Source organism: Sus scrofa, chromosome 9, assembly GCF_000003025.6.
Source record: "Sus scrofa isolate TJ Tabasco breed Duroc chromosome 9, Sscrofa11.1, whole genome shotgun sequence".
NCBI lineage: Eukaryota > Metazoa > Chordata > Mammalia > Artiodactyla > Suidae > Sus > Sus scrofa.
The window spans coordinates 131,954,259-131,975,634 of NC_010451.4; the positions used below are offsets into that span (position 1 = coordinate 131,954,259).

At 45.9% G+C, this 21,376-nt stretch overlaps 1 protein-coding gene across 1 annotated transcript in view; it reads left to right on the forward strand.

The window, feature by feature from the left end:
* KCNH1 (potassium voltage-gated channel subfamily H member 1) overlaps positions 6,308 to 21,376 on the forward strand; it is a 375,464-nt gene continuing 360,395 nt past the window's right edge. Inside the window, 1 exon segment of the mRNA XM_021063876.1 lies at positions 6,308 to 6,572. Coding sequence (XP_020919535.1) covers positions 6,494 to 6,572 — 79 coding nt within the window. The 5' untranslated portion in view covers positions 6,308 to 6,493.

Here is a 21,376-nt window from a genome sequence, read left to right on the forward strand (position 1 = left end):
TGATTTACAATGTTATGTTAGTTTCAGGTGTACAGCAAAGTGATACAGTTATACAGATACACATATCTATTCTTTTTCAGATTCTTTCCTCATATAGGTTATTGCAGAATATGGAGTAGAGTTCCCTGTGCTATACAGTAAATCCTTGTTGATTCATTATTTTATATTTCTTATTGAATTATTTTACATAGAGTAGTGTGTATATGTTAATCCTAACCTCCTAATTCCATTGTTTTTTGACTCTCTTGTTATGTTGAAACCTCTCATGTCAGTATCACGTTTACATCTTTGTAGTTAACATACCTTTTCCCCCTATGATTGCTTTTAAGATTTTTTTTCTTTTCTTTTTATGCGCTGGAGTTCCACTGCAGTATGTTTAGGTTTGGATGTGTTTGTTTTCAATGTGTTTGTTTGTTGCCTTTTCAATCTGAGGATTTCTTTCATTGTGAGATATTTGATTTCTTTAATTCTAGAAAAGTCATTCTGGCTGGAATATTACCCCTTCTTCCCCATCTTATGCTTTTCTTCCTTAGGAGATTCTTGCTATAGATGTATGTTTGAGCCTTTCACTCCATCCACTTACCGCTCCCATTTCCCATCTATTTATTTCTCTAGGCTATCTTCGGCGTAATTTCCTTTCCAGTTAATTTGGTCTGGACTACTGTTTAAAATACCCAGGGGGTTAAATTTTTTTTATTATAGTTGATTTTTAATTTCCACGAATATTTTAAAATTAATTTTTTTCCCCGAATCTTCCTTTTTTTTTTTTTTTTTTTGGTCATAATGTCTTGTGTTCACCTTAAGGATTGCATTTCTTTCTCACTCTCTGAATACTTAAAATATATATCTTAAGGTCTCTTTCAACTTGCTCCATTTTGTATTGTTCCTTAGTTGTTACTTTCTTCAATTTCTTATTTGACCTCATTTATGGTATTGAATTATTTGGGGGATAACTTGCGATTGTGTCCATATGCTTACTATTGGGGACAATTTTTCTCAGTGGGACCTTAAGGTGTACTGGCTGGTATAGGTTTTTCCCATAGGGGCAGTGTTTTACTGGTTTCTGGCATTTACCCCCACTGTGAGGGTAGCTGAGAAAATTCTATCCCATATATGTGGAAGATGGTTTAGGGGTTCTGATTTCTGAAGGTTAAACGTTTCTACCCATACTCTGAACAAACTGAGAGCTAGGACTGGTAGGTTCTGTTTTTCCAGGTTCCTGGGTCCATCAGGGGTTCAATACCAGTTTCCCTCCCATGAACCGGGCCTGTGTTCTCAGCTCATATCATCACACAAGTACTAAAGCTGCAGCCCCTAAGGTTCATTCCTTTGGGGGTTACACTCCCCCCCCTCCATTCCCTGCACTCCCACCAACTACTATAGGTTTCTTATTATTTTGACCTCTGAAATTCTCCCACTTTTACTTTTGATCTTGGCAGTATCTTAAACATAAACCTAAAAGCAATTTATTTTGCATTTCTCTATGTTTGAGGGTAGAAAGCAGTACTTACCTTTCGGTAGCTCATTCTCCTGTCTGCACCATAAGTTTCCACTTACTCTGTAAACCCGCAGTAATGCGGCTTTGTCCCCACTATGCCATTGAAAATGCTTCTCCTAAGGTCTCAAATGACCAACCAATCCCTTCCATCCAGTGGATATTTTGCAGGTTGCATAGCACAGCATATGACGGTCCGTGTTCTTCACTCCTTGCATTGAAAGCCCCCTGCCCTCTGGGTTCCATGAGCTGGCCTCTCCCATTGCTCCTCACTTGCAAGCTGTTCCTTCTCACCGTCTTTCAAAGCCTGTAAGCTGGTAGTTTTCATCTCTGGCTCCACCTGGATGTTTCTATTGGGCTCTGCTCCCGTGCATCCCTCCGGCTCCTTGATATTTTTCTGTAATGTTCCTCAGGCGCCTCAACCTTTTCCAAACGGAATAGAATTTTTCTCAAATCTATTTTAAGATGTGAAGAGGAATAGAGTTATTTTTATTGATCATGAACTTCAAAGGAGGAGTTTTACATGAAAGTAGAAGAGTCGTTTGGATAAGGTTGGGGCTGGGGTGGGGGGAACTGCGTGAATCCCCTCCTTGACCGCTGGCTTCTGGGCACACGGGCCATGTCAGGGGATTACCTTTAAAGGAGTGGGGTCTGCAGGACTGCAGACCTTAGGGGAGAGCTGAGTTTCAGGAAAGAGGAGGCAGGAAAGTCTTCAGTGAAGAGGTCAAGCTGAAATGTAGTTTGTTGACAAAGGCAGCGAGATGTATTTGGAGGACACACTCGAGAGAGGAAAGCAGCCGGAAGGAGAGGAATGATACAGAAACTAAGCACACGCTAAGTGTTCACTGGGCTTCTTGTGGACAGGTGCTGATCATAACCATCTTTCCATCCTTAGAACTTACCGAGTCTCAGGTGTATGCTAGACACTGAGCAAATGTTTGTTATAATAAAATGAGACTGTTGTAAGTGGCTTTTCATTATTTTCCATGGGAAGGATGCGGTAAAAGATCCTGCTCTCCTTTGATAAGAGGAAATGAAAGAAGGATAATAGCTTTGGGCATTTAGAAGGCTATAAGCCAGTTCTGCAAACATGTAAAAATGCCTATTGTGTTAGCCACAGTTGCGTGAAACACCTACAGTGGTGCATCTCCCTACCCCAGTCAATTAGCCTCTTGGACTATGATTCTTTGTTTTTTTGGCTTCACCTATGGCATGCAGAAGTTCCAGGACCAGGGGTCGAACCCTCATGACAGCAGTAACCAGAGCCACAGTAGTGACAATGCCAGGTCCTTAACCTGCTGAGCTGCCAGGGAACTCCTGGACTATGAGTCTCATGGAGGCAGATACTCTAATTTTTCCCAGCACTTGGTGGTGGTCGTGGGGGAGGTTTCCATATTACAGAGCAGATCTTTCCTATAGATATGGCCTGCACCACACTCCTCCTATTAGAAATACATTTTGTTAACAGAAATTATATAAAATGGTGTCAGTCGTGGAGCTCCAGAAGCTGAAATTTCCCATGCTGCATTTTCCCCCTCCTTTAGACATTTCACCCGTGGTGGCTGAGGACATGAAGTCCCCTCTAGGTTGTTTTCCCTGTGATGCTAGTTGTTCACTGACAACGAAGCATGCCTGCTTGCCTGTTCTGGCTCCCAGGACTTCTAGGACCCATGGGCAACTCTCCCATGTCTGAGGGATTCTTGGTTTTCTGAAATCTGTCACCTGTACCTCATGGTCTTAATAAAAGGAAAAAGATGCCATTCTTGTCTTTGCTTGATGCCATCTGCCCCCTCTGTTGTGTGCCATTATCTTCCTCTTCATTTGATACATTTTGTTGTTGTTGTTGGGCTTCCAGATTTTTCTCTCCTCTCCTGGACTCATTTTCCGGCCAGTCTGTAGATGTCCATCTCCATATGCTCTTTCGTAGTGTTATGCCTCCGTCACTATCAACTCCTTTTGTGACCTCACTAATTACACCATGGCTTAATTGTGTTTATGGGAACGAAGACTGGCAAAGCTCACCTGTGTTTCAGGGAGCGCTCCATGCATTGTACATACGGATATAACCATGCATTAAATCTGAGGGGTAACCACACTTCTGAGGGTGTCAGAGAGAAGGGCCACTGAGACACAGGCTGGAGACATCGGAGTAAAACTTTAGAAGTTTTCATTTCGGACTCTGTATTGTCTTGGTAGACATTCTAGACAGATGGAGCCCACTTCCTGCAGGGAGAGGGACACAGGCAGTTTAACTGGAACACTGGTCCCAGTTATTTAAAGTTGTCCCTTTGAACGAAAAGTGACCTTGCCTGTTATGTAAAAACACAGTGGCTTTTTGCCAAGGCACATTGGTGTACTGGGAGGATTTTACAAAGGTGTTACTGATGTGGACACATGCGTAAGATTCAGGTTTGCTCTATAGCTGTGATTCCTACGTTACAGTGCTTGATCTCAGACAGAACTTTAAGCTGAGCAGCTCCTGGAACTGAACACAGAGGCGTGAACAGCAGGTGGGAAATAAGAAGTAAGAAGCATAGTACAGAGAACTGTCAAGCCAGCGCCAGCAAAGATAGTGTTTTCTAAGCACGTGCACCCTGGGTCTGTGAGTATCAGAGAGAATCTGGACGTGGCAGCAGATGGCTTCATTCCCACAGTCAGTGTGAAGGGTTGGCCAAGGGAGTGGGGAACAGCAGCACGTGCTTTCGCAGACCCCGTGAGGTACCTACCGTTCATTACACTGGTGTGACGGTGGTTCAAGATTGCTGATTTTTTAAGTGTTGTTTTAGGTCTTTTAATCTCCTCAAGTGTGCTGCTAAAAATCATAGCATTCAAAGCAGTGCCCCCCCATGCATTCTGAGAACCACCGTAGTGGTGTATTTAAAATTAAAACGGAAGATATCTCCTTGTTCTTTTTTCTTATCAGGTACCCTACCACGGCTTAATACGTCTCATCTCAAATGAATATCATCTGTTTCATTTTTATCCAAGCGCCGGAGCATGAGTGTTCATTAAAGTCTGCGAAATTTTATTAACTCTCTCTGTCAGTCCTCCCCCCACCCCCTCTTCTTTATCTTCCTTTCACAAGTAGGATTATGAGGTTGCTTGATGAGTTTTTAATATTGTCATGGAAACTCCCCCCTTGGGCATGTTTGTACAGTAGATAACATAACCTTCAGAGCCTTGTTCGAATGAATTTATTCAAATGAAGCGGGCAGACACCAAACCAGCTCAGCATCAATACATTTCAAAGTTCTCATCTCCGCTGTTTGTTCGATCACTTGTAATAGAACAAAGAACCACTAGACGGAGCTAGGGTTTAAGAAATCACAGCTCTGAGCTGGGGGACTGATGTGATGGGTAGAATGTCATCTTAGGGAAGACGTGTCTCATTACGTTGATTTCAAAGCCCACACAAGCCTTCCCTCACTCTGCGAACAGCCGTCATCTGTTTACTTTGTGTCTCCGCAAGATGACAAAGGGTGATGTCTGTAATGGCCCAATTTATTTAGTCTCTCTAAGGATGACGTTTGACTTTGGTGCAGTGCTTTACAATTTACAGTGCTGTTGCCTGCATAATTACATTTGATCTTCCCAGCAACTCAGAGAGATTGCTAGGCAAGAATTAGTTCCTGTATTTTGGAGATTAATAAACAGACTGGGTATCTGCAGTGCCTTGGATGCGTCAGGATGGTTAACCCGGACCATTGAGATTGCCCAGTTTTCTTCCTTTTGCATTCCTGGGTCCGACTGTTGATTGACCCCACCTGGAAATAACTAGAAAACTATCACCGCCTTCCTTTTTAGTCTCTGGTCACACCCTCTGGGGATACATAGAAAAAAGACAGAAAAAAGCCTATGTGCAGGAAGAAATCTCCCAAGATAGGCAACAAAGAAGAGTTATTTGAGCTCCCGCCCAGAAACCTTGGGCGGATGCGATTCTCCTTATTCCACGAGGCAGGTGTGAGGAGCAGAGAGTCATCCTATGCAGGGGACCTGCAAAGCTGTGCTTCTTAATTGATGCCAAATGCCCGGGCAAGCTGCCCTAAAGCACTTGCCCTCAGAGACCAGCACCCGGTTTAGATGTTTCGCAGACAGTTTGTTCCTGCTTCCTGACCTAACACACTGATAATTAACATGTTGTGCTTCAGGTAAAAAAAAAAAAAAAAAACAACCCTTTCTGTACACATGACATGTATTTTCTTGGCCTTTTGGTAAACATTTTGCTGGATAAGAGAGGAAATCAGATCAGTGGGCCAGGAAGTTTGTCAGAGGCTCGGAAGCTGCGTTTTTGCTTGTGGTTAGCTTTAGAAACAACCCGAGACAGCTCTCCTGGAGCTCACTCAGTCACTCTGCAAGTCTGACCGCTTTCAGTATTTCGACGGTCAAACACTGGCTTCAGCATCCAGGTAGGCAACTTTCACAGCTGAGGCTAAGACACCCTAGTGGCCAGCGGGAAGATCGCTGCAAGCGCCTCCGAGGTCCCAAGGGCTCTGGCCTGAAACAGAGCAAAGGAGGAGGGACAGCATCCCGCTCCCGCCGGACTCCGCGCGCCCGGCCATCCAGCCCGAGGCGCGTCCTGAACCCGCCTCCCGGCTGCGGCCAGACGGTGGCGCTGCCCCTCCAGCCTTGGCCCACCGCCGCCCTCGGCTTCCCGGCGTCGTCGGCCCGAGCGTCCCGCTCGGTCTCCCGCAGGCCGGCGGGGGACGCGCGCCCGGTAGGGGGCGCCGCGGGCCCGGGCGCGGTGGCTCCCTCCGCCCACCCGGAGGCGGCTGCGGCGCGGCGAGCCCGCGCGAGTGCACTGCGAGGCGGGCCGCGGGGAGGGAGGCGCGAAGAGGGCTCGAGGGTGGAAGCCGGAGGGAGCCGCCGCCCCTGGCCGCCCGGGTCCCCGGGGGGCGCATGGGGCGCTCCGAGCCGGGATCGCACGCGGGCCCCGCGCCCAGCTTCCTGTTGCCGTGAGAAGCCGCACCGGGACGCCCCAGACCCTGAGGTGCCGGGAGGATGACCATGGCCGGGGGCAGGAAGGGACTGGTGGCCCCGCAGAACACATTTCTGGAGAATATTGTCCGGCGGTCCAATGGTAAGAGGAGCGTTCGGATTCGCTACCCCGGCGTTTTATCCGTGCCTTTTATCGCAGACGCCTCTGGCCGCTCGGCGCCAGCAGATGCAGCAGAACCCGGGGCTCTGCCGGGGGTCGCGGCGCGGGCGCCGGGGGCTGCCTCCTGGAGGCTGGGAAAGGTGGGCAGGGCAGGGCGGGTCTGATGAGCCCCCATCCAAGAGGAGAGCTCTCCTGGGGACGCTCTTTGGGCCTTTCTCGCGCCTTCTCGGTCTCATCTCCAGGGAGTGTGACAGCTGATGAGCAAAGTACTGGGAAAAGTGATGGGGAAGCTGGAAGCAGCAGGAACGGCAGCGCGTTCCCCGTCGGTGCTCCCCGCTCCTCCGCGAAGGCTCTTAGGGTTCTCTGGCCTCTCCCCACCGCGCCACCGCTCCCCCGAGAGAGCCCCAGTAGAGACCGGCAACTCCGAGTCTCAGCCCGGAGTGGAGGGATTGCAGCTGCTTCCACCTTCCATCCCGCAGCTCCAAAGTCCGAAGTGGAGGGACGTGGGGATCTAGGGACGTGCTGCAGGCTGCCTGATTCCACCTCCTCACCCACCCACCTCTTCGGGGTTAAGACTCCAGAGGGGCAGAGTTTCCTGGACCCAGGTGGAAAGTGGAAGAGCACAGGTGCAGAGCTGGCCAGGTGGTCACAGATACAAACCTGTCATCTTTCCTCTCTTCCGAACCACAGAGGTGTTTTATGTCTGTAACTGTTGTTCACCTACGTATTCCCAAACTTACCGAACCTGTAAATCTATCCATTACACAATAGACCAGTGCTCCCAGCTCCTCTCTTTCCCAGTGGCATTAGGAACGGTTGAAGCGGTGGGAGGCGACAGTCCTAGAAGCAGGGATGGAATGGACACATTTCAAGCGCCTTTGGTACCCACAGCCACGCTTTCCCCGCTAAAGCACTTGCAGAGCAAACAGGAGTCCAGCAGTTGGAAGATGCCGTGCACACTCCTTTATCCAACCGCTAAAATGCCAGTTGTAGGCTCCTGGACTCCTCTCCTTCCAGAGACAGATAGCATTCTATTAGGAGGGGATGAAGAGCCAATTCAGGAAATGGGTTTTAAAAATGTGTAAATATCACCATTACAGAGCCTTAAGGAGCTTGGGTTAAAACAATGGGCTTCTATTTCCATTTAGTTACAGATTCAGGGCAAGGGCGTGAAAGTGACTTTGGCTGCTAGGACACACTCTTTAATTAAAAAGTGATTTAACTTTATCTTGTAATAATAAAAAAACTTACCAACTCAGATAGCAAATCATCATGTATTATTCACGTACTTTTTAGAAATGATCATTTGTCACGTGCTTCTTGAAGAATCTCTGGTCAATCACCTTTCAAGGTCTTCCTTACTCAAACTCAGGTGGTTTTTAGAACAAGGTCAGAGCCATTTCTTGGGGAGACCTGAACAGCCACCACGAACTCTTCTGCCATAAAAAAGCTGGAGGTGTTCATGGAGTTTTAAGTCAAATCACCATTTCAGAGTTAATTTTCTGTGATTGCCGTTGTTACTGGCCTCTTGAGAGATGGAGACTGCCTTGGTGTTGGGGATCTCATTGCCGGTGACATCAACTTTCTTATAAATATCAATGATGATTCCATTTTTTGGTGAAGAGGCAGTGTTCTTTTAGTTAGAGGGGAAACTAATATATACCTTATTATATTTTCCAGTGGAAGAGAGCAGTGAGAGAATCTCAAATGTAACAGTCACACAGTTCCTTGGGCTTGTAGGAAGAACTTAAGAATTACAGAACTAGAAGCTCCCGTCCTGGCTCAGTGGTTAACGAACCTGACTAGGAACCATGAGGTTGCAGGTTTGATCCCTGGCCTCGCTCTATGGGTTAAGGATTCAGCATTGCCATGAGCTGTGGTGTAGGTTGCAGATGCGTCTCAGATCCCGCGTTGCTGTGGCTCTGGCGTAGGCCAGCAGCTGCCGCACAGATTCGACTCCTAGCCCGGGAACCTTCATATGCCGTGGGTGTGGCTCCAAAAAAAAAAAAAAAAAAAAGACCGAAAAAAAAAAAAAGAATTATGAAGGTAATAACACGATATAATAACAAAAGACAAGAGTTCCAGAGCTGACATAATTACAAACAGTACCTGGAGATGAGAAGGCAGAATACCTTCCTGTTCAGTGATCTTAGAGCCACTTGCCCTCTATAAGCATATGTAGAGTGTCAACAGAATAAGTAGCTGGCAACGTTTTTAACATGAGCACTTTAATTTCAGCACCAATTCCAACAGCTTGACTTCAGTTACCCAACCAACCAAACAACATCGACAACAAAACCAAAATGTTTTGGGAGGAGAGTTGGATGAACGATGAAAATGATCTGTTGTATCAGGAAGAAAGATTCTGAGATTGAAATGTAGGACTTAAGGTTTTAGTGACCCCTTTCTATCCTATTTCCTGGATACAAGCAGAAAAAGCAGTTTGGATTCTTGGAAAGATGGCAAGATCCACAAGCACTGGGTTGTTTCATGGTGATGGAAAAAGTCTGTTTAAACCTATTGATTATTTCTTTCTAAAATCCACCAGCCCCCATTTTTGGGGGGGCATTAATGCATTTAAATAGCATTTCACCTTAAAATAACAATCCTTTTTGATCATTTTATTAGGTATTTCCTCCAGGGGTCCTATGCAGTATTATTGTTCCTCTTTTACAGATCATAAAACTGAGTCCTAGAAATATGAAGTGACTTTTTTCTTTGGAGAGGATCATTCGTCCTTTGCCTAGCATCGTTGTTGCTCCAGCCTTTATGACTTAGCCTGTGGAACAGTTTTCATTATCCTTAAAAAAAAAAAACAACAAACTCTCATTATATGCTGATGAAAAATCGACCTGGCTTTGTTTGGGGGCATTTGAATATCTGGTGTCTGGGAAGCCAGAGCTATTGGATGAGACAGACCTTAGATGCTGTGTCGTCTGCCTTTGCTTCCTGATCATTGTATAAATGAAGAAATGAAAGCAAGCACATTTTCTCAAGTATTTTAGGGCAGAACTGCTGAGGCCCTCAGCCCCTGGACCCCAGAGTCCTGCTCCTTATGCTACGCCACGCAGCGATCTTCCTTGTTTTACCATTCTTTTCTCTAGAGAAGCACAAGTTCCCAGTGGAGATGCAAGAAAATGTTATAACAACAAGAACAGCGTCCATTTTGGCTAACAGCCATGCTACCGCATCCAAACAGAATAATAGGGCAAAGGAGAAGCTAATTCTGTTTCAAGGAAGGGCAGTGTTTTCACCTTGGTCAGTGGGTTAGCAGGAGGCACAGGTGGGGATGTGGGCACTTATGCCTGCGCCTGTTGTAAACTATTAAGCCATTTTTCATAGAATATCACCTTTGATCCTCCTGAGGCAGCACAGCAGGTGCAGGGTCTCTCCATTTTAGAATTTTAGGAATTAAGAATCCTTAGGTGAAGTACTTGGTAGTACAGCTAGTTAGTAAGCTAGTTAATAAGCGGCAGAGTTAGAAAAAGGCAGTCAGAGGCAGCTCTGGGACCAGTCAGCAGTTGTCACTGGTTTTGTTCATTCAACAAAGATTTATTGTGTGTGTTTATTGAACTCTGGGGATACAAAAGAAAACAAGAAATCCTCCTTACCTTTGGTAAGTTGCATGTAATGAATGTCGGTCTAAGGATTTTGTCCCACTTCTATAATGTTTCCTGGTTGCCACTCCTGTTTATTTATTTATTTAGTTTTTTAGTTTTTTTAATTACTCAATGAATTTATTACATTTATAGTTGTACAATGATCATCTCCTATTTAGACCTGACATCGGAGTTCACTGTTGTTGGTGGGACTAAAATCTAGTTTAGCATTCTTTGATACATTCTGAAACCATTTCAAGGAGAGATTTGATGATTGTCTGCTTTTTTTTTTTTTTGCCTTGTTATAAGTAGTCCGCAGGAATTATTAGCACCCCAGATTTGATTTAATTTTGCTTGTGATCATTTCAGAACCTTCAATTGATTTTGTGGCCACATCAGCAAAGCCAACCTGTTTCTCTTTATATTCGTGTTTGGAAAATGTCGTTCCAGAATATTTTTTGATGGTTACTTAAATCCATAGGCACTTACTGTCAGAATGCTCGCTGAAGCAAATGGATCTGTCTTAGGAAGGCTGGCAGACCTTAATGCCAGGAAACTACAAAAATATTACCCTAAACGGTCCCATTCCAGGCAGAACATATGTTTTAGTGTTTGGAAACCTAGATCGAACAATTGTAGGTGCCAGTTAAGAACCCATGCATGTTAGCGGGAGTGAAACGCAACACATTTTGGTACAGATTTATGCACATGTATAATTTACAGATTGCAAAATCAGCTGTGTTTTTGTATAGTGTTGAGTTGGTTCAGGTTGTTGATAGAAGTAGTTAGCAAACAGGATGAGAGCCGTGGGTTATGTTGTGTCTCCTCACAGAGGTGTTGAGCCATGGGAATATTTATAAAACAGAGAACTGGTTAAAATCCACTGTTGCTCTGAACAGGAAGTGGGTTATAATCTCGATTATTACCAGCTCAACAGCTGTTTTTTTTTTTTCCCCCTTTGTAATATGTGCTAAGATAACCTTCAACCCAGGCTCAGCTGTCTTTTTCTGAAAGCGTCGAAAGTTGAGTCTTTTGACTGACAGTAGCTGGGGGATTGAGAGGTTGAGTGTCATGATTTAAAGCCAGGCAACACGGTTTCCAAACTCCATGATTGTTATGAAATCCACATATTTTAATAATCTGTCATAAGAGAATATATGTGAATGGAATCTTTGGCTTGGTTCTAACACTAGCCCTTCCTTTGGGCTGGGCTTCCTGGGCGGTGTTTCTTCAGCACTGCCTTGAGGCACCTTGGTTCTTTCCCGTCCTCTTTATTTTTGGTTAGAGAGTTAATGGCTTGTAAACGAGCATTTAAAATATGCTTCAGTTATTTATTCAAGGATGCCCTTTTTGTTAAGTGAGTATCTGCTTTATACACTGAGGATATTTGGACCAGAGTTAGTGGATTTTTATTTCTTCTTTCTTTAAACCCCTGTAATTGGTGAGAAAGAAAGAACCACAGACTCTTTGGTCTGAAGGGACCTGCTTTCCAGTTCTTTTAGCAGTGATTCTTTCCAGAACAGCCCTCCTAGGGCTCATCCAGCCCATGCTTGGAGGGCTTCAGTGATGGGACCTTCACTTCCTTCGGAACCTTCTGAGCGACTGTCATTGTGAGTAGCTTTCTTCCCTTCCCTCCTTCCCTCCTCCTTCTTCTTGTGATTGTCTGGTCTCGCTAAGATCTGCCTTCTTAACAGGTCCCACTCTTTCCAAGTCTGCTCTGTGGTGCAAAACCCACCCAGCCCACGCCTTTTGCCACTTGAAAGCCATTTTTTTTTTTTTAGGTAGTTTAATAACAGTTGTCTTTATTCCTCTCTTGTTTTTTATCTTTTTTTTTTTTGTCTTTTTGGGGCCACCCCCGTGGCACATGGAGGTTCCCAGGCTAGGGGTCGAATCAGTGCTGTAGTGCTGGCCTATACCACAGCCACAGCAATGCGGGATCCGAGTCATGTCTGTGACCTACACCACAGCTCACGGCAAAGCTGGATCCTTAACCCACTGAGCAGGGCCAGGGATTGAACCCCTGTCCTTATAGATACTAGTCCGGTTCGTGAACTACTGAGCCACGACAGGAACTCCCCTCTCTCTTTTTTTTTTTTTTTTTTTTTAAATCTTTCTTATTGTTTAATACCGTAATAAAACACATTTATTTATGTAAAGCCAACATTGTGCTGTCTCCACCTAAGTGAGATCCTGCCATCTCTCCAGAAGGCCCGGGGCCCTTGCTGTTCCCAACTCCCTTACTCTCTGAAGGGAGACCTCTCCTCAGTTGATGGCGATCGTCATTTTCCCATGATTTCCCCACCTGGTCGTGCGTTTCTGGACACCAGCTTGGTGTGGTCTGTTTCTGAGCTTTGCACACCTGAGGCCATGCCGCAGGGATGTGGCTGCCCACCGCTGTTGCTGTGGGCACTGTCGTCGGTTCATGTTCGCTGCTGTGTCGTACTCTGTGGTGTGATATCCATTCTGCTGTTGATGGACATGTGTTGGTTTGCACACTGGCCTGGGGGGACAAGGAGAGATGGGAGAAAGAGGCAGACCGCTCCAGTTGGGTCGCCAGGCAGGGGAACTGCCTTACGAAGCTTGCCTTGGGCACCGCGAGAACCCAGATCTCCGCAGGCATCTGCCAAGATTTAAGGTTTGAATAGAGGCCTTCACTGGGCTCCGTCCTGTGTTCAGTCTCAGCACCGCCTTTCTTCCTCCTGGGAATGGGTCCTACTGTAGGAACGAAGAGTGGGCCGAGTGTGCATTCCAGGGACAAAGTGGGGGGGCGCCTCTGGCCTGGGTCCTGCGCGAGGGTCAACTCGATGACCGCTTCCCACACCATGTGCGTTTTCCAGATTTTTGCTCTTAAGGCTACTTCAGGTACTCTTGCACGTGTCTTTCGGGCACATATCGGGTAACCCCCCAGGATGCCTCTGGTTAACTCTGGTGGGTGCTGCGGAACAGTTACCTGTTTACACTCCCACCAACAGTGTGTGAGGGTTTTCACTGCCCCCACACCCTTGCCAGCACTAGCGATTTTCTCTTTTAATGTCATTGCCTGAACAGTCAGTGACCAATAAAACAGGGTCTCTCAGAGTGATGCTATTAGTGAGCACATGATCCAAAAATGACATGCAAAGAAAACGTGCCCCTTCCTTTGGGACCTACCTTGTGGTTAAATGTCCTCACAGTGTGAAGTCCCTTGACCAGGACTGTAATGGGTGTGGAAGACTCTCAGTTAGAATTGTGTGCACAGGGCACATGCAAGGGTGTGTGTGTGTGTGTGTGTGTGTGTGTGTGTGTGTGTGTGTGTATGTATGTGTGGGAGACTCGTTTTCTTTTTTTAAAGTGATTTTTACTTTTTCCATTATGGTTGGTTTACAGTGTTTTGTCAATTTTCTACTGTACAGCAAAGTGGCCTGGTCACAGATAGATATATTCTTTTTTTCACAGTGTGCTCCATCGTAAGTGGCTAGACATAGTTCCCAGTACAATACAGCAGGATCTCATTGCATGTCCATTCTAAAGACTATAGTTTACATCTAAATTAACCCCAGATTCCCAGTCCATCCCACTCCCCCCCCCCCACCCCCCGGCAACAAGAAGTCCATTTTCCAAGTCCACGAGCTTCTTTTCTGTGGAAAGGTTCATTTGTGCCGTATGTTAGATTCCAGATAGAAGTGATATCATCTGGATTTGTCTTTCTCTGTCTGACTCACTTCACTTAGTAGGAGGATACTCATTTTCTTAAATTGAGAAGCCCTGGGGACAGATTATGTAAGAATTGGAGCTGGACATGAGAAGGGACTAGGAGGTGAATGTTTTATGTTTATTTTAGTGAAAGAAATAAGACCAAATGACTGAAGGAAGGGCACTGATTTCATGGAGGAATCCAAACTCTTGACAAAGGAAAATGAAAACCCAAGACCAGCTTTTTTTTTGTTGTTGTTGTTGTTGTTGTTGTTGCTATTTCTTGGGCCGCTCCCGCGGCATATGGAGGTTCCCAGGCTAGGGGTCGAATCGGAGCTGTAGCCACCGGCCTACGCCAGAGCCACAGCAACGCAGGATCTGAGCCGCGTCTGCAACCTACACCACAACTCACGGCAACGCCGGATTGTTAACCCACTGAGCAAGGGCAGGGACCGAACCCACAACCTCATGGTTCCTAGTCGGATTCGTTAACCACTGCGCCACGACGGGAACTCCACCCAAGACCAGCTTCTGGTCAGTCATTTCCATGGTGGACTCCTTTGTGTCGCATGCTGTGCTAGAGGCAGGACTCCCAAAATGAGTGACATGTTTGCGATGCTGGGGCTCATTGAAGCATCCATCCCGAAGACCAACATGCCCTGTAAACCTCGCCAAAGATTTGAGAGATGTGCCAATTCTGTACTTACCACACATTTTTTCCGTTATAAACATCTCACCCAAACTTATTCTTAGATTTTATAGTTATTTCTTTTTTTGTCAGATTGGATGTGGAACGACCAGATCCCTAATGTCAGTTTAAAGGGGAAGACTGCAGGATGTGTGAACTTTTGTGTTCTTTTCTTTTTTTAGTTTTATTCAATTTTATGTATTAAGCATTTTTCTATGAATGTACAGTTGATGTACAAGGTTGGGTCAATTTCTGCTGTACAGTAGAGTGACCCAGTCATGCATATATTTACATTCTTTTTCTCATATTAACTTCCATCATGTTCTATCACAAGAGATTGGATATAATTCCCTGGGCTGTATTAGGATGAGGTTTTGTTTTGATGTGGTGCAAGTTGTCTTAAAAACCTTGCCTTCCTCTGGGATGTCTCATTGCTCTGTCTTCTTTGGGATGTGGTCTTGGGTTGCTCACCCATTGTTGTGAGTTTCCAGCTTATCTTAGCTGCTGGAATTTGTGTGAGGCTCTGGCTGTTCTTTATGCAAGTGCAGTCTTGCTGAACAGATTGCATTTGGCCAACTTGAGCATTTCCCTCCGTTCTCATGGCCTCTGCTCTAACAGTCATGCATAGCTGTTAATGACAAAACTACTTAAAGCTCTCCTGATTGGGTTTTATAGAGTTATGCCAACAAGCAGCATCAGTTTGCTTACTCATCCTAGGATTGTTCACGCTGTCAATTAAAACGACAGCTCTTTTAATTAGTCCTCTGTTGCATACAACTGATATTCTGAAATCAACTGAATCAATCCTGTAATTATTCATGTGGATTATTAATGGAGAGTGCCTCAAAAATTGCATTTCTCATCACTTTTTAAAGGGTCTGCGATGACATCAGGCACTTCTGTAAAGAAGAGGAGTGACCTCTCATTACTTCCTCCATCCCTTAAAGCAAGGATGTGGGCACCTGGCACCAGCATTCTCAGAATGCTGGCATCGGCAATGGAAAGATGATGCTATTTTGGCAAATTTTACTGGTATTTATCTCCTGCTTAACTTAGGTTTCTATTAAGAGTGAATTTGGAAAGCATGTTTTAGACTAGAGCGTTACAAGCATGGCAAAGAAAATGGAGTTGAATTGATAAGACTTCATTTCATCTACATGGATTTTTAGGTCTTAATTTTCTTTACTTTGGTTTCCGCTCAGCATTCTTGAGATGGCGTTGATTGGAGTTCTGCGCCACAGTCTTTAAGGTTGTGTTTGAGCGTCTGCAAGTCCAGGGTGTGGCATATCGTGTTTGACTCTCTAGAGCCAGTCTCTTTTCTTCTGCAACCAGCTTTCATCCCGGGAGACTGACCACCGGGGATTGTGTCAGTAGCTGGCTTCCTGGCTCCTGGCTAGCTCTGTACCCCCATGAGGTCGGGAAGAGGGCGAGGATGTGCTGTTTATTCTCCCAGCTTCTTCCCTGCAAGGTCATCACCACAGCCTAGCTGTTCTCCGTCGATCAAATGCTGTATCGGACCTCACTCTTTCGGGGTTTGGGTAAAGCTCGCGGTTTTCAGCTGTTACCGGTCCTGGGGTCCTGCCCTTACCCTCTTGGTTTCCTGCGTGCCATGCGGGGCAGGTGCCGCTGGCTGGGACTGTCTCTCACGATCTGGTTATGCCCATCTTTCTGTATTTCTGGTTCAGGGCCTTCATCTTGGTCGTTTGAACTCTGCCACGTGGGAGTATTTACACCTCAGAAATTGGCACATGGTATATAAATCAGGGCCTTTTCTCCATCAGAGAGTTGCTTGACCAGCGTCCTACTGCCGGCACCTCACTCATGCTTTTATAAATAGTTCCTTTATTAAACACTCAACTGATGACCTGTTTAGGTGTGTCATTATTTTCCTGCCAGGACTCTGGCCGTAGAGCCAGTTACTCATTCTCTGAATATAGAACTTTCTCAACCTGTCGTCCAGACCACTGTCTGTTATGGGTGTGAACTTGGTGGGGGGCTGTGCCTCACTGAAACCACCTGTCTTCTACCTGGCGAAGGCATCATGTACCTGCCCTTGCTTTTCAGTCCACACGCTGCTCACCTGCAGGCTTGATGAACTATTTTCATGTTCCTTTTCTGTTTTCGTGCCCTTTCGTAATCTCAGAATTCAAGAACCGTGAGAAGCCAGAAAACAGTCATAAGCACCAATTATAATTATTGGTTGTAACCTTGACCTTGGATAAATTAAAGAGCCTTTTCACATGTGTGCCTGGCTGTGTGCCAAAGGGTTCCCATGCCTCATCTCCTCTAATCTCAGTGTGACTCTGTTCTGGGCCATTCTCATCATTCCTGTTGCAGAGACTGTGCTTAATAACAAGATTAAGTAAATGGCCTTTGGTTAATTTCTAGTGGTGGAATCTCTAGGAACTTGTTAGGAAGGCAGATTCCTGGGCCCTGCCTTCTCTCAAGTGAATCAGAAACTCTGGGGATGGGTCGCAGTTACCTGAGTCTTTCTAAGCCCTTCAGGCAATTCTGATGGAGGTTGCAGTTGGAGGACTCTGCTTCCGAGCCAGCCCCACGTGTTTCTTTTCTTGAGAGGTAAACAGCTGGCTGCCGAGTGTGTGGATGGAGGAGGGTGTGTGTGGGAGAGTGAGTGGCCTTTTTCTCCATAGACTTCATTTTTTTTTTTTTAAAGCTTCATTGACGTATAGTTGATTTACAAGGTTGATTCAGCTGCTTTTGAATTTCTATTTCACTTTTTTTTTAAGGAATCAGCTTTCAGGCTCATCGTTATACTTTTTTTTTTTTTCTGGTAACTTTTAAGACCCTGTGTATTCCCTCAGGTTCACATAACAAGTCTATGTAAGAATTTCTTTCTGTTCACCTGGCTTGAGCTCTTTGGGCGTATGCCTAAAGCTGAGAATGGGCATCTTCCACCGGCTCCCGTCAGCATTTCATTACTTCGTGCTTCTGCTCCCTTCATTTTAGAATCTTTTTCTGAACATCTGAATGTGTCTAAATTACATCTTCTCAGTCTAAACTTCATGTTTCCTAACCTCCTAAATTCTTTATTTTCTGTATCTTTGTCTTTTTGTGTTATGTTCTGCGTTTAATCTTCATCTCCATCTTCCAATTCACTTTTTTTTTTAATGCTTTTAAGTTCTATTGAAGTATAGTTAATTTACAAGGCTGTGATAATTTCTGCTGTACAACAAAGTGACCTGATCATACATATACACATATCCATTCTCTCTCGGATTCTTTTCCCACATAGAGGATCACGGAATACCAAGTAGAGGTCTCTACAGCACGTTCCTGTTGGCCCATCATTGCATATACCTCTGTGTGCACCTGCCCATCTCAAACCCCCCGTCCATCCCTCCCACCCACCCTCACCTGTCCCCTTTGGTAACCATGTTTTTCAGTCTGTGAGTCTTTCTGCTCTGCAGTTAAGTTAATTTGTACCCTTTATGTTTTTATTTTATTTTATTTTTATTTTTTTGTCTTTTTGCCTTTTCTAGGGCCACTACCGCAGCATATGGAGATTCCCAGGCTAGGGGTCTAATCAGAGCTGTAGCCGCCGGCCTACAGCACAGCCACAGCGACGCAGGATCTGAGCCACGTCTGCGGCCTATACCACAGCTTATGGCAATGCCGGATCCTTAACCCACTCAGCAAGGCCAGGGATTGAACCCACAATCTCATGGTTCCCAGTCGGATTTGTTAATCACTGAGCCACGACGGGAACTCCCTTTTTTTTTTAGATTCCATGTAGAAGTGGTATTGTTCGATGTTTGCCTTTCACTTCTAACTTCATTAGTGTGATAATCTTTTGGTCCATCCCTGTTGCTGCCAGTGGCATTATTTCATTCTTCCGTAGGGCTGAGTCATGTTCCATTGTATAGAGGTACCACGCCGTAGACGTCCAGGTGCTTTCCCAGAGTTTGTTCAAATCCCATTCCTGCCCGAGGTAGTAGCTAGCATTTCGGTGTCCTGAATCTCTCCAGGGACCTCCTGGGCCCATCAGCCCCCTCCGGATCCCTCTGGGTTTTTAAAATCGTGGCATCCTCTGCCCCATATCATCCTCCACCTACTTTTCATCTTCCAGAAACCGAGCTCTTCTCTTTGTTGTTGTGGGTGTATTCCTTTGAATTTTTCAACCATAATTCGGGAACGACGTAAACGCTGTGTTCTACCTGCTGTTTTGAAAGGAAAACTGATGGTTTTTAAAGACCGAGGAGGTCATTCTCCTTCTGTCGGATAACGTTCCCCTCGATACTTTTCCCACCTGGCGGAACTGCCTGGGCACAGGGCTCCTGCCCAGCTTTGTGCTGTGCGCCACCTTCCTCTGTTAGTCTTGTCAGATGGCAAAACAAAGGCGATTTAGGAAAAGAGTCGGATGTCCTTTATTTCAGGGAAAGCAGCGCATGGGCGGGGGGAGCGCAGGGCTCCCCAGCGGGATGTGGGGCAGGAACGAGTTGTATAAAGCATTAGCAGAGGCACCTCAGACCCAGGGCACGTTCGGGCGGGAGCTTGGGATGTCCCTATAGGCTGGCTGGTCCCACTTTCTAGGGGAAGGGAGCCAGCTCTCAAGCCAAGAGATGGAGGATCATGACTGGCGTTGGGTTTCCTGGAGAGGGAGCTGCTTCCCGTAAGTGCAGGCTGACTTAGACTGGGATCTGTGACATGGGCCAAGCCACCGAGCCCCTGGGGTGGCCTCTGATACAGGAGGGAGCTTTGTCCTTCTCTCCTCTCTTGATGCTTGTCTCTTCGACGCTCTGGTTTGCTTCTCACACTGTCTCCCTGTGGCTCTGGGTCTCAGTCTCTCCTGTGCCGCCTCCAATGGTCTCGAGCTCTGTTGCCCCCCCCCCCCCCGACCCCCATGCTCCATGCCTTCCGTCCTCTCCCTCTCCCTCCTTGCTCATCCCTCTGTCTCCCGCTCACCTCTGCCTGGTGCTGCCACTGATTGTCTCTGTTGCTGTGCGCCATCTGTCTTCGTCGCTATCTCTCTGTCATCTCTCCCCATCTATTCCTGTGGCTGTCTTTGTAGTCTCTGCCTCAGTCTGTCCACCTCTGGCCCGTCTGTCTGTCCAGCTCTCCTGTCACGTGCCTCAGTTGCGTCTCTTTCGTGCATCTGTCCGATGTTCCCACTTTTCTCCCAAGATGGCCTTTGCCACCTGCTGACCAGCACGCACGTGGTCAACACTGCAGGCCTCTCAGCCTCAGGGTTGAGTTGTTCTGGAGAGAGACTCGGGTTGGCCCAGCCCTGACGGTGGTTGTTTGGCCCCTTGTCTTCTCCTGGTCTGGTCTGCCGTGTCTGGGTCCTGGATGGGGGCGCAATGTGGAGTTAGGTATGTGACATGCAGATACAGCTGGGCAAGGAAGTTGGGCAGAGCTTTCCAGGGGGCAGAAGCGTCCCCTGCACTCCTGACATGCCTGGGAAAAAACAGATACTCCAGTATTTGTTGTATTAAACTAAGTTGCTCTGAGATTCTGTCCATCCAGCCTGACGCTGTACCCTATCCTCACTGAGCCCATTGGCTAAGAAAGTGTTAAAGGGGAGTTCACCAGTGGCACAGTGGATTAAGGAGCTGGCATTGTCACTGCAGTGGCCCGAGGGGTTGCTGCCCTGGCATGGGTTCAGTCTGTGGCCTGGGAACTTGTATATGCTGTGGGTGCAGCCCCCCCCAAAAAAAAGTGTTAAAGGAAGCAAATATGAAATTAACTTAAAAAAATCCTTTTCTAGTACTTTTCAGTATTTTTATATTGCTTACTTTGAACCAGTTTTTTTTTTTTTTTTTTTTTTAAGTTCCAGGAATGAAAGTTTTGTGTTATTCAATGATGGTCGAAGAGTTTTGTTTCAAGTGTGTATATTACGTACAGATGAGCATGAAGAAATTATTATGACTATAAAAATGAGACTAAAACACCTGGTTGATTAATCTGTTGCACCTCTTTTTAGCAATTGGCCACAAAAATATTTCTTAGGAGGAATTTCATATATCACTGACTTCTTATTTGTTAAGTAAAATGTCATTGAGTTATGACAAAGCCTGTGTTTCCAACACTGTTAGGTGTATGTTTTCATTCCCTTTCATGCTGCTTGTGAAATGGAGTCATCCGGTTTTTTGTTGTTTTAAAATCCTCTAATTGGATGCTGAGCGAAGATGGAGGCCATGCTTTTGAAACCCTGTGCTCAGGTACTGAGGGGTAACTCCCAGTCAATGCGCTGCTTGAGTCTTTGCTTTTGAAATTGAAATCTCTCTCCCCATTGTCGTTTACTGACTTAATCAAAATGTGTTTCTGTAGGACATTAAAATCAGAGACAAAGCAAAGAAGTATTGAATCCCTTGAGAGTTCAGTTTGTCTAGTGCAAAGATTGGGCCCTTGACAATTTAGATGAGTCATTCTCATGGAATTTTATTGTTGAAAAACCTCAATAGAGCCACAAAATGACTTTTGCTGAAATGAAGATTTTTAAGTGTTTTATTTAGGTATATCATAGTGACTCCTTGTTTTTTATCCATCTCTCTGTTCTCCCACATATTACCAAATCTTTTTTTTTTTTTTTGGTCTTTTTGCCATTTCTTGGCCCACTCCCACAGCATATGGAGGTTCCCAGGCTAGGGGTCTAATTGGAGGTGTAGCCGCCGGCCTACACCAGAGCCACAGCAACACGGGATCTGAGTCGCGTCTGCAACCTACACCACAGCTCACGGCAATGCCGGATCCTTAACCCACTGAGCAAGGCCAGGGATCGAACCCGCAACCTCATGGTTCCTAGTCGGATTCGTTAACCACTGAGCCATGATGGGAACTCCACATATTACCAAATCTTGATCTGTCTT